The sequence below is a fragment of the Megascapheus bottae genome, chromosome 30 (genome assembly GCF_031878675.1).
Source record: "Megascapheus bottae isolate mThoBot1 chromosome 30, mThoBot2.hap1, whole genome shotgun sequence".
NCBI lineage: Eukaryota > Metazoa > Chordata > Mammalia > Rodentia > Geomyidae > Megascapheus > Megascapheus bottae.
This window is the reverse complement of record NC_143538.1, coordinates 13960327-13973871: the sequence shown is the minus strand read 5'-3', so window position 1 is coordinate 13973871 and position 13545 is coordinate 13960327. Positions and strand designations below refer to the sequence as shown.

General features: G+C 51.7%; 1 protein-coding gene across 1 annotated transcript in view; it reads right to left on the bottom strand.

The window, feature by feature from the left end:
- Adamtsl3 (ADAMTS like 3) overlaps positions 1-13545 on the bottom strand; it is an 84037-nt gene that overhangs the window by 44613 nt on the left and 25879 nt on the right. Inside the window, exons 5-8 of the mRNA XM_090321635.1 lie at positions 13194-13430; positions 10971-11097; positions 4361-4435; positions 1196-1353 (exon numbers count right to left, since the gene is read on the bottom strand). Coding sequence (XP_090177761.1) covers positions 1196-1353; positions 4361-4435; positions 10971-11097; positions 13194-13430 — 597 coding nt within the window. The remainder of the gene's footprint in view (positions 1-1195; positions 1354-4360; positions 4436-10970; positions 11098-13193; positions 13431-13545) is intronic.

The window sequence follows — 13545 nt, the reverse complement described above, 5'->3', positions numbered from 1 at the left end:
AGTGCTCAGGCCCTGAGCTCAAGCCCAGGACTGGCAAAAAAAAAATGTGACTCTATAGATATAATGTTTATTGATATGTATCTATGACATAGAAACCCTCAGCCTAATTTCAACTATGTTCTAAAATCTAAGTGCCAGTGATTGTGTACAGAGATTCCCTTCTTGAATACTTACTTGTTAAATATGTCATTTGAAATATGATGTAAAAATCAATGTTAATAAATTCTTTTATTAAAGAAATATCCTCGCCTGTGAGAGGATTCACCTGAATGTATGTGGATTAATTGTTGTTTACATATTTAGCATTTTTCCTTTCTCAAATACATAACTTTACTTCCCAAGCCATGGAGGGTGAGCCCTTCATATGGGGTTGCCCATGGCATGGTACCAACTGGGATTCCTGTCGACTTCAGAGTAACATCTTGAAGCAGCTCTCTGAAAAACCCTCTCAATGGCACAAGAGGAGACAGTGACTGGAGAGCCGGGCTCCCCGGGGTATCTGCTGCCTCTGGGGCGCAGCCATGCCATGGGGAGGCATCCTCTGACAGAGACCTGTTTATGGGGCTCAGACAGTTATCTGCAGTTGTTCCTGGTTCCTTTCCCTATAGGAAAGGTAATTGTCTTTCCTTCATCCGCATTATTCTACAGAGAGTTTTCTGGAAAGGAAAGTAGTAAAAAATCACCCATAGAATTGCTGTTTCCTTTTTGCTTCTTGGCCATTTTCACACTGACAAGAGTTTCAAGTTGTGGGACTGGGAAGACTGATAGGTCCAGTCGACTTGAGGCCCAGATCACAGACTTGTGGCTACCACAGGGCACAACCCAGGGAAGGAATCTCAGACTGAGAATCCGATGCAGCGAGAGGATGGCCGAAGGGCTGAGGGTAGAAGGGGGCACCTGGCCAGGCCTCACTAGTCTCTGTGGCCTGCAAGGACGGCTGAAGGACAGCCAGGTCCCTGCCACCCTCCGGCTTCATTCCCAGACTCACAGCTAAGCAGGGTGTAACGACAAAATCCATGGGGTCCTTGCTCCCAGGGCCTCCCTACTTGGGAAAGACCAGTGATTTTCAGGGTTAAATTACTAGGGTGAAATTACCATCACCGACCTCCTGCTAAACAAAAATAAAAACAAAACAAAACCAGGATGCTGGGGGCCTGGCGTGTATGCAGGTTGTGTGGAGGAATGCCGGGCCTACCTTGAAGATGAAGTCGGCCATAAGAGGACCCGCAACCCTAAAGCTCTGCCTCTCCGCGCCCTTCTGAAACTCCACTGTTGTGTTTTCTACGGTGAAGACTCCCGGGCTGCTGAAGCTATGCTCTCCTTTGCTTCCCTGAAGTGTTTTTGATTCAATAACTGAAATTAAAACACAGAACTTTAACGACAGAGCTATCCCAAAGGCATTTTATTAAATGCAGTGTCAGCATGCTGTGTCAACACAGTACCAAAACGTCCACACAATGTATATATTTGTAATTATTTAGCAGCGTTCAGTTGCATACATGTGCTAGGAAGTTCTTCCACTTGAACCGGGTCCTGGCCTTTTTTATTATTACTATTGTATTTCAAGCAGGGTCTCATGAGTTATTGCCCGTGATCCTCCTGTCTGCCGTCTGTCATGGCTCAGAGGCCACTGTACTTGGCTCCTTGATTGGGATAAGGGGGGGCAGGGGTTCCTCATAAATGTTTCCTATACTGACCTTCAAAGTTGACCCTCCCAAATTCTGCCTCCCAAGTACGTGGATTGCAAGCATGAGCCACTCTGCCCAGATCCACTGTCTCCATCAATATTCATACTGGAGGAACAGATAGGCCTAACTTCTAGTTGCATAATAAGGCACTTAAAAAAAAAGGTGTGGGTGGGGAGAAGTTAGGTCCAAGTAGGTCTACTTGATTCCTTAGAGACATTGCTACTAGTTAGGGAAAAGACATTTTTTTTTTCCTTTCTATTTTTTCAATGGGCAGCCAAAAACGTAGTGATTAAAGGCTTGCTTGCTTATGCAGAAGAGATCAGGTCTACATCCTGGTCTTTTATTCAGGAAGAGCACAGTGAAAGTCTGGGCCATTGCTCAGGGACTGCGTGTTTGTCTGGCATGCATGCCACTAATAAGTAAATACCAACCACAGGTGAAGGAGCTTGTGCAGTCCTGCCTGGTAGTTTTGGTGACAGTACAATAGCCAGACAGAAGGTGACCATCAAAGCCATGCTCCGGCCTGCCGACACTGCATCAAACAATTGCCACTCTATAGTCCAATTCTCTTTTGCAAGATCAGAATCGCTGTGAAAGATCTCCCAGAAAAATCCTTGCCCACAGCTGGAGCTGCACACCACTTCTCCTGTGCTAGTGACTTGCCTCTCCTCTCCTTTCCTGAACGGGGCTAAGGCTGAGGAAAGCAATAAGGAGATAAGCAGCGGGGCCCTGGGGACCCTCTGCTCCTGGCCCCCCTCCTTTTCTAACACCACCGTGAGTTCTCATTGCCTCACAGCAATCTCCCACACCCAACTCTGTCTCCGAGGCACGTGTTCAGGTTCCGAGGTGCGGCGTTCAGGGGCGCCCCTGCCATCTCCAGTCATCTTAAATAAAAGACCTGACAAACTGTCACCACGGCAGCTTTCATCATCGTGAACAAAGAGCCCAACCGCAGCTCAGCTACACACTTAAAAATGGAACGTGGAAAGGCACCACAGAATCGTCTGGTGCAGGGGGTGGGGGCGTCCCCCGCCCCCAGGCCTAGGCTGCTGGGCTTGGGCTGTTTTCATTTCCGTGGTTTTCTCTCTGCCAAGGAGTCACTCACTGTAGGGACTGAGGGCCAGGCAGCCCGCATGCCGGTGGGAGGAGGAGCTGCTCCCTGTGATCACAGACAGGCAGGCAGGGAGCTCTTCTGGAAAAAGTCAAAGGCTAGCCGCGAGCTTCAATCCGGAGGAGTCGTTAGCAGGCCAGGATTATGTGAACAACTTCAGGCACGAAAACCCCAACCACTTTGGCTATGGTCTCCTGACCGCAGTCGATTTTTGTCAAGTGTGAGATTAAATTCATTTCCTTCTCCAATGAAGACATAAAACTGAGCATCACAGAGTGAGTTGTCAGGAAGACAAGACGGGAAATCTAGGAAGCAAGCAGGCCCTGCCCTGGATGAACTTGGGTCGCTAAAGAAGACAGATCCGAACACACACGGAACTGGTGAGATGGGCCCATTCTCTCAAGGGCAACAATCTCGAGTTTCTAGGCCAAGGTTTAGTGTGGAAGGCAAGACTCTCTATCAAAAATAACCCATGTCAAAAAGGGCTGGCGGCATGACTGGGGTGGTAATTTCCATGACCAATATCTTGCTGTTCTCACAGCTAAGAAAGTCCCTTCCCTTTAGTGTGCCTGTCTCCCTAGATCAAAGGCAGAAAAGGAGTTTGTGGATTTTCCATCAAAACGCAAGAGGTGTCTGACTTTGTGGAGACTGTTACAAAGTACTCATTCATCCCTACAACTCCTCCGTCTCTCCTGCAGCCTTGGGCAGTGACCTGTGGCGACCTCTTTAGTTCTCAGAGAGCACACACAGAACCTTCCTGGCTCACCTGTGTTTGGTCATCCAAGAGAAAAAAATACGCTTCCAATGGACAGCACAGGCTTTCTATTTGTGGCTTCCTGGCTTCCCACATTCATTGCTGTCCACAAACATTTAATGCTGAAGTTTACCACAAAAGAATTCCTTCTTGGGGATCCTTCTGGCACTCCCATTCTGAGGAACTGCCCGACTGCAAGCTTTGGGGCAGCATGAGTGGGGCCCCTGGCTGGCACTCTGTGCTCTTTACCTAACAGCCAACCTGGTGCACTTCTGTGGCACAGGATGGGTTTTCTTCTCAATGGCACTGCTAGAGGCCTGCCCAAGCACAGAAGGAACTCGTCCGGAAGAGTAAGAGGACGGGTGATGTCCCTTCAGTCCCAACAGGTCAGGAAACTAAGGCAGGCACAAATCAATACGCAGTCCTTTTGGTTACTATCAGGGTCCTGGAACTTGCACTAATTTCAGTGCCGATCGGCCAGGCCTGGACAAGGGTCTGCACTGCAGTCTTTGTACATCCCAAGTTCTGTCAGCTGCAGAAGGCTCCTGCATGCCATTAGTCTCCATATAAACACAGGCTGCTGCACACAGTCTGGCTTCCCCTCTCCCAGGTGGATGCAGCCCAACTTGACATCCTCACCCCAGTGTGAGGGGGAGAAATTCAACCAAGAGGTAATTTCCCTGTGACTAGGGCTGTTTTAGGCAAGTGGGCAACAAATCCCTGGGCAGTTTACCTACCAGGAACATGGGGAAAGCTGCTGCTGAGAGACTTCCAAGGAAAAAAAAGTTAAGGTTCATTTCTGCTTACAGAGATGAGCAGGTCCCCTCACTGTGATCCTCACGCTTCGGCTTCCCAAAGGCACAGCAATCACGTTTTCTTCTCCTGGGGAAGAATGTTAGACACCATAAACAACAACAACAACAACAACAACAAAAACCTAGAATCCATGAGCTAACAGGAAGAGAGCTCTCTGTGGAGTTTTCTCATTTCTGTGTCATGGTGAAGAAATCTTTGGGAGGCACCGATGACACACAAGGGGCCTTGGCGCTGCTCACAGAACTGCGCCATCTTTGGATGACGTTACAGAGCAGTGTGGACGCACTGGGCAGTCGCATCCACTTCCTCCTGTGTCCTTCCAGGTGGCCCTCAGGGGACACTGGGCACTCTACCCAGTTCTATTTTCTACTCTTGCTCTGTAGACTCAGACACGGAGCCAGGGAGCCCGTGTTTCCTGGAGCTCACTCGCTGGCCTGCCAGCTCTTCCCACCTGGAGGAAGGGACTTGGGGAAAGGGAAGGAGGAAACTGCGGTACAGATTTTCTGGCCGTGGCTTGTTTTTCAGCCTTGGGGATCAATGTGCTAGGTGAGCACTCTGCCACTAAGACACATTGTTTACATGAGAGGGGCACCCCTTAAGAGGGGGAGACCTGGTGGAGTTTGTCCTGTGGGGTGGGGCATGGGAGAGGAGTGGTGGGCAGGGAAGTCCCAGAGGCAGCCGATGGAGGCGCTCATCCTCCCTGGGTGGGGAGGCAGTGCTGAGGCCTCACGGGCAGAACACAGCTGGCGGGCGAGGTCTCTGCTGGCCTCTGTCTTCATTGGGAATTGTATTTCTTATTTATTTATGGGTGTTTGGGGGTTTTTTGCACTCCTAGAAACCAGTTTTCATCAACGGTCCCCGCACACTTGGCGGGAAGGCGCAGTGCTGGGCTTGCGTTCCCTGCGTCATCCCTGGTGCTGTGCTGTGCTGAGCGGGCTGACTTCGAGGGACCACTTCAGGGCCATCCAATTTCTGACCATACCCCTAGGCCATGTCCACAGTGGGAAAACCAGTGGACAGCGAGGATGGCTGACTTGGGCTCACAGGCCAGAGATTCTGGTCCGGGGGCATTCGGCACAGTGGTTCTGGACCTGGGGCTGGGGAGGTCATGGTGATAGGGAGCCCAGAGTGGGAATAAAGGGATAGAATAAAGGTATAGCGTAGACAGAAGGATGGATGGATCAATGAAAAATTATGATGATAAATGGATAGATAGGGTGATAGATTAATGGAAAGGCCTTTGGTTCATTTCTGAATCATGCTGCTCATCAGTGGACATAAAATTCATTTTGCCTGAAGTGCTATTCATTTCGGCATTGATGTATGACTTGCACAATTTTTCTCCTGCCTGTCAGAACAGACCACTTCTGAATCATAGATAAATGGCCTCCTGGGTGTGGAGCTGGGGCCACAAAGAGGCCAGGCCACTGTGGGCCACAGCAGCAGCAGCCTTTGGGGCTTGGCACAGGCTCAGCTGAGGCCCTAGAGACCCCATCTCAGGTGTAGGAGGTCACTGCACCAGGCAGGTCACAGCCTCTCTCCCAACCATGCAGAACGCCATAGACCAGGCACGAGGGCAGAGGAGAAGGGCTTCTCTGTCCATGCAGCAGGGCTGAGTGTAGGAGGCCCCCATCTGCCCCCATCTAAATGTGGTGGTGGTGGAATGGTGACAACTGGTCCCTGCTGGACACTTAACTTGGAATCATTCCAGAATCCTCTAAAGGAGATTTGTGGGAGAAGAGCCCCAACATCCATCTTGCAGGGTTCGGTACCCTTCGCTTCACCGTAGAGGTGAGGCTGACTGCAGTGTGTTCACTCAGACTTTGCTTGTATTGGTTTCCCTTATTAGCGCTGCCATCAGTGCAGCGACTTAAGAGTGAGTTTTCTTACCACCGGCTTCCCTCCCACGTGGAAACGCTCAGGTCCAGCTGCTCTGTCATGCTTTCCATGTCTCATTTCCTGCTGCAAAGCAGCAAAATGTACAGGAAGTGAGTTACTTACTCATCAGCGGGCAGGGGCCTGGACCAGGAGGGGGGAGCAGACCACAGCACCCCTAAGTCCTCCGCTGCCCAGCAGGCTCAGGCCGGGCCCATGTGGGAAGGAGTGGCCCCGGGGGTTGTGTCGTCATAGCGGTTTTTAAAGATTCACGGGCTTTTCCTGACTAAACACAATTTCATTCTACGTTTTTTCATGCTGCTTTTCTTAACCCTTCACTTATTCTCTTCTGTCACCTGGGCACGTGCACGTGTGTACACACATGCACACACACACACCATTATCAAGGGAAAGTGAATATTAGGAAAAGGAAGAAAGGTCTGGAAGCATTCTGGAATGGGAGTCCTGTTCTTCTTGTTCCTCTTTTCCTTTTTTTTTGCAGGGGGAGGTCCTGGGGATCAAACCCAGGACGTTACACTTACTAGGCAAGCGCTCTGCCACTGAGCTATATCCCAGCCCTCATCTCATTTCTCACCACACAGAGCAGAAGATACAAAACTATAAACATGTAGATCCAGAACCCACGGCCCCCAAATTCGTTCCAGGATCACTCTTTGGGCTACCCTGCCTTGCCAACTTAAGGGAAGGAAGAAGCCCCCTGCAAGGAGCAGGGCCTTTGCTGTGAGCGGGACCAATGTTAGAATCCTGCTGTGGAGAGATGGAAGCAGGAGCAGAAGAGGTGGTATGAGGAGGCAGGAAGGAGGAAAACCACAACGCCTGCCCTGCTGCTGAGGAACCCGCTGTACCTGACACATTCCACTAGTCATGGGGGACTTAAATCTACTGATTGCTTGGAGAGAAATGCACATGTAATGAGAGGGAAACCCTATCATTATGGGGGTGGGGGCCTCTGGTCCTCCCAAGCAGGATTCATCCTCTTGCTGGAGAACCAAGAGAGCTGTGGGTAGGGTTCCAGGTTGGGGGGGGTCTTTACAACATCAACTGAACAGGCGATGCTCGGTTTACAGCCGGCTTAGTCACTGGTGTGCAAGGATGGACAAATGCTGAGCCACTGTGTGTCCCGTGTGGCAGGACGGAAGCAGGGGACAAACCCAGACTCGTCACTGGATCTAAAAGCGCTGAGGCAATGCTCAGCACAACATGGCTCCTCCCCTGTGGCAGCTTCACTTGCTTTAATCACTCTGCATTGTGCGTCTAAACACCGAGTACCCCATAAACGTATACACTGGACATTTGCCCAGGCAAAGCTTTTTCTGTGGGTGGTGAGGTTAGTCCCACTCCTCCTCTTCTCCCGCTCCTCCTCTTCTCCCGCTCCTCCTCTTCTCCCTCTGAATAGGAATTGGCGTGGTGCATCTGGACTGGGGTCCAGAGCTTTGGCTCCAGGCTCTTCCACCTTGTGTCTGCTTCGCTGCGGGACAGAAATCATATCCCTGTGTGCAACTTTGGGCACTCCTCTAGCGTGGCCCTGCCAGCAGCATCTGGTGCCTGTTCTTCCTGGGGAAAGCCCCTGGGGAGCAGGGACGACGGCTGGAAAGGCATGGATGTGGACGAGGCCCAGCGACATGCACCGGGGAGTCATGGTGCTGTTTCCCACAGTTCTTTCGCACAGCCTGGTGATCGGGAAGTGCTTCCATATGGCCTGGGGGAGCCCCAGCCAAAGCCGGCTTGGGCCGGCCAGTTTCAGAGCTTACCAGACATCATGGGGCCATCATGAGAATCCAGGCCAGAGCGGAGTGCGCCATGCTTTCATGCAGGCAAGATTCTCTGCCACTTTGCTTCAGCCCAGAAATGAGTAAAGAAGCAGAAAGACCTCAAGCCGGCTGGTGGCACATCATTCACCCCCCACCACAACTAGAGTGTCTGGGCACCACGTCCTCCTTTGCAGACTTTGTTCAAAACACCCACCATTCAAGGGGTGATAACAGGCACTGTGAGCCTGAGAACTCCCCAAAATCGAAATGGAAAAATTGGAAGCTTTTAAGCACAACACACATTTTCCTGGAAAGAAATGTCTAACTCTTGGTAAATTCCCAACGGATCTATAATCCAAAGCTGACCAGAAACAACAACAACAAATCAATAGAACTGAGACACAGATAGAGAGAAGAAAGGGCACCAAGGGCAGAACAGCCGGCGAGGACCTGGGTGGCACACAGCCCTCTACCACCCTCCCCATCCAATCCAGAAAAGATCTGGATGCAGCTTCCCGGGAGTCTACCCCGGTTCCATGGAATTATCTTGGTCTCCCACCTCCCTTGGACTCTGGTAAAATGAGATCCTGCTGAGATTTCCAAACTCCCCAACTCTAGGCCCAGCCTCCACACAGAACTGAAGCACCTGTGGGGGCCACGGAGCCTCCGGGAAGTGACTTCCCGCCTTCCCTCTTCTGCAGTAATTCCACCGTCAGCCACTCCACGCCAGCAAGCCTCCCTTAAAAAACGAACCTTAGACGGCAAATGCCACTTTAATACTCTGTTTACAAATGTCCACATGGAAAAGCTGGAGGAGACACCCCGAATGAGTAAGGATGCCAATAAGAATGCAGCCCGAATTTTCTGAGCAGTCCACAGGTGGCCTGCTCAGCGTGGACCAGCTGACATAGGAGAAAACTGCAATGCACACGGCAGCTAAGTACCTCGCCCTGCACACAAAGCCAGGAAGCCACAAACCCAGGACTGAAACGTAGGCTGCCTGGCCCCAGCACCTCCCTTCCCAGCCACTTCCCAGTGCCACTTTCCATAACGAACTTCCAGAGTCCTTCCTTAGCATCCCTGGGTCCTCAGCCGCTGCCTCCACGAAGCAGATTTGATTACATGCAACTGGAATGCAGCCCTGGCTGCACAACTGCAAGGTCCTATGCAAAAACAATGAAAGCAGGGGCTAGGAGCTTGGCCTAGTGGTAGAGTGCTTGCCTAGCATGCACAAAGACCTACGTTCAATTCCTCGGTACCACATACATAGAAAAAAGCTGGAAATGGTGTTGTGGCTCAAGTGGCAAAGTTCTAACCTTGAGAAAGCAAAAGGACAGTGCTAAGGCCGTGAGCTCAAGCCCAGGACTGGCTGGGAAACAAACAAACAATGAAAGCAAAAACAGGGCTGGGGTAGATCAAGTGGCTGAGCACCTGACTAGCAATCACAAGACCCTAAGTTCATTACACTAACACCACCCATGCCCACACACACATGCACACCCAGACACAGACAAAGACACACATGTGCGTGCATGCACGAATTCTTGCTGTACTGTCTTCTTCCCGATCATGGAGATGTAGGCGTGGCATCTAAATGTGTAGTCACTGAAGCCGTGGAAATGACAGCCACATGCTCAGGGTAGGCCAAAGAGAAACCTGGACCTCAAAGAACACCGTGGGCCACTTCCCCAGAGGTGGCTCCCTGTCCTGAGCACAGACTCCAAGCTTGTCCGCTGGGTTTTCCAGGATTCTGAGAGTGCACTTAATGCCGACGTTCTATGGGAGCTGCCCGCTCCACGAGGACTCCAGACTGAACCTCCACTGATTCGTGATTTCCCATCTCCCAGGCCTGGCCATGCTCCAAGGTGCTTCCATCACTGCGAGGCCTGTTTTCTCTTCCTCGACTCTCTGAGAGCCTGCATTCTTCCCAGCCATGAAGACTCCGACACAGCCCCTGCTGTCTCTCAGGCCCTGCCGCTGTGTGGGCTCCTGGGGCAGGAAGCCCCCGGTCCTCTGCATCCTGCGTGTCGCCGCTCACTGCTCCAACTGGAAACCTGCAGAGGCAATGCTGGCAGGCATCACAAATAGTCTTCAAGTTGTCAACGTGAGGATTTAGAGCCCTGGTTGCAGCTGCCCAGACACGCACATTCTGCAGCCTGACCCTTCGTCAGGGCACTCATTCCTGAGGCTTTCCCGGCTTCATTCCTGCTACGTTCCCTGCATTCCTGAGAACTCCTTCTGCTCGTCCTGGGTTGAGTCCCAAGCCTTCTCCCAGGTTGAATGCCTTGACTCCACTGGCTTTACTACATTCTAAATTCTACCTGTGTGTGGACTTACCTGCAGCTATCATTAAACATCACACATACGACTGGCTGGTCTCAGGTCAACCCTCCAACCACAAGCAAAACACTCTCAACTACCATCCAAAGGCACCAGAAAGAGGTCGGGGAATTGAAACTTGGGACCAAAGCCAACTGGGGGAGAGGGCGTCCTCACCTGTGGTGTATGTGTCCTTTCCATAACTGTCTTTCCCCAAACAAGAACAAATGACACCAGCCCAGACACTCACCCTGGAAACCCTGCCTTGCCCCGGCCTGGTCTGGGGTTACCTTTCAATGTCTCCCCCGCTGCTCCGTCCTCCCTGGTACTCGCACAGCTGTTACCAGCCTACCTGAGTGGTTTTTTTAAAACACATTCCCTGCTCTCAGGTTTGCCCCACAGAGGACCCAGCCTACACAGACTGTGTGCACTTAAAAAGAAAAAAAGGGGCAGGGAACATTTTTCAGTAGTGATGGAGGTACAGGCAGTGTCCAGGGGAAGGAGCCACAGGCTCTGGGAGGAATCTGGCTTTTAGAGAACTAGCGAGTACTTTCCAGCCACCAGAAAGGGATGCTGGCCAGGTAACTACTGCTGCCAGCATCCCGCCACACCACAGAACAAGGTCCCACACCTACTTTTCTCTGGAGACACGTGGGACTTGGCCTGGCCCCGAACCAGCCTGCAGGTGGAGCCGTCGCCTGCACAGGCCCCACAGTTGTCCTCCTTGGCCTGGCTCCCCAGCTGCCGGTCGCAGCCCACAGCCTGCAGGGAAAGATGGCAACTGAGGCGCTGGCCTCACTCCCTTCCCTCCCTCCCCTCCTGGATTGCCCAAGCGCTCTCTTCCTTGCATTCATGGACGTTCTGTTTGTTTGTTTTGAGTGACAGCATGGCTGTGTAAATCTGAATGGCAGAATCTGACTCTACAACCATTTACAGGACGATTCTTAGCAGAGGGAGTGTGTCAGGGCTGCTCTTACATCATAATCCCCCCACGGCTTTGCTGTGACCCCGGGGTGTCTCATGCTTGGCTAGAGGTATCAATGCTACAGCAAAGGTGCTGACGAGAAAAACAAACTGGGCAAAGTTCAAACCACATCCTTACATTATCCTTTCCAAAACTCTGGTGTTGACAGAAAGAAGGCACACTGGCAGCGCTGGGGGAGGTGAGCCGAGCTCATGGAGCAGCTTGCACTCAGAGGTGCTGTCAAATCCACACAGAGCTGCCGCAAGGAACGAGCCTGCCTCTAAGAATTTCCAAATACTGAGCCCTACAGGGTGAGGTGTAATTTAGACCAAAAGGAGAAAGCTTGAAAAGCCAGGAGTTATCTAGGGTAGCGGAACTTCACAGGGAATTAAATCATTGCCCAGAAATCCAAAGTTTGTTTTTTTTATATAGTCTCTGGATTGATTCTATACAAACAGAATAAAATACTAAGTAATAAAATGTTAAAAGGGGATGGCCGGTTTTTTAACTGGATGTTTACCCTGTGCCTGGCGTTACGGCAGGAATGCTACACATTGCTTCACCTGCTCTCTGTAACCATGTTCTGATCTAAGTGAGCCCCTCTGTGGTCCCCCTTTTATACACAAAACTTCTCACCACTGCCAGAGCTCAATGCTTCCAATGGTCCAGCCAGAACACTTCTCCCCACTCCACTCCGCCTCCTCACTGTCACAACGTGTGGAGGGACAGCCACGGCCCAGCGACACGGGCTGCTCCATGAGTGCTCACAAGGACATGTGGAACAACTTAGGGTAATGGATTTTGGAAACACATCTACGTGGTCGGGATTCAACCACTGAGTAATGGTGCACATAGGACTTCCTGTGAGGGGAGAAACTCTCCCGTGAGATGACAGAAACCCGCCTCCCGTGTCCAGCTCCATCCTCCCCCACCTGGTCCCTGAGCACCCGCCTGCCAGAGAGCCAGAATGGCCTCCATCTGGTCACCCGGGAAGGGCGTGGCTCTGCCTGGAAGTGTGTTCAGGGCCTTGAAATATTTGGGGCAATGGAATTCCTCTCTGATGGCTTATATTCCCTGCATAGCGATGTTAAGTTAAAAGCCCTCCAAATCTTACAACCAAGTGAAGCCTGCGAAAGCAACACAGAAAAAAATGGCACTTGAGAAGGTCTGGCTCTGCTGCGGTTCACGGAGGTTAGGAAGCCGCCCTGGAAGGCGAGGACAGCTGTGTCCTCGACGACCAGTGACTCCTGAACTATCGGCTGGGGCTGTGCAGCCCTGACAGCTCTACACGTCAGGATCCCTCACTGCGGGGACCGACGAAGCACTCCCAGACACAGACATGCTTTACGAAGCATGCTGCCACTCACTAACCAGCCATTCTCCAGAATGACAGCTGCAGAGCACAAGTCAATAAGACAGTGCCTTCCCTCACAACGCAATGAACTACGAGGGAGGGGACGGCGAATACTTGGCCTAGGCCTCTGAGGAAGGCATGCTCAGCGACACGGCAGCCCTGCATCCAGGAATGATCTCTCCACTCCTGCATCGGACTCCCCAGCCGGTAAACCAAGATAGAGTGCTTACGTAAGTGCCACAAATTCAAATTAGGAACTTTCCAGGTATTATGAAATCAAGTCCTTCAGAACCAGTGGAACCATGGAGAAGCGAGACACCGCCTTCTTCCACTATACGCCGGGGAAACGTGTGCCACTGTCAGCGAGTCAATCACGAGTTAAAGACTAGTAACATTCTATAGCAGACTTTTTACACACTAAAAGCATCACAATCTGCATTCTTAGGTGCATGGACACAAGCACAGGGGGAAGAGCTTCTCTTTGTGTGGCGTGAGCATGACGTGTCCTGAACCAGTGACCGGTAGGTCAGGCGTGCTCACCTGGCAGACGCCACTGATGCACATATCCAGGGAGTCCGTGTTGCAGCGAGTTCCGTCGAGGACTTTGGGTGCCAGCTCCACAACCAAGCTCTGCCCTCTGGTGTGGCACTTGAGTGCACAGGGGGCCACGGGGTCGTTGTACCGGGGGAGCCACTCGTAGTAGTGCCCCTGGTACTGGACATCATTGTAAGCTGAGCACTGCTGGGCTCTGAAGTCATCAGCATCAGCAGGGCAGTCCTGGAGGTGGATCGAGAAGCCACTAGTGCATCATCACAGGCAGAGGCCGGGAGGGGCCACCCCCACCCTGGAGAACCCCCCCCCACCCTACTCCTGCATTAATTCTCTCTTATTA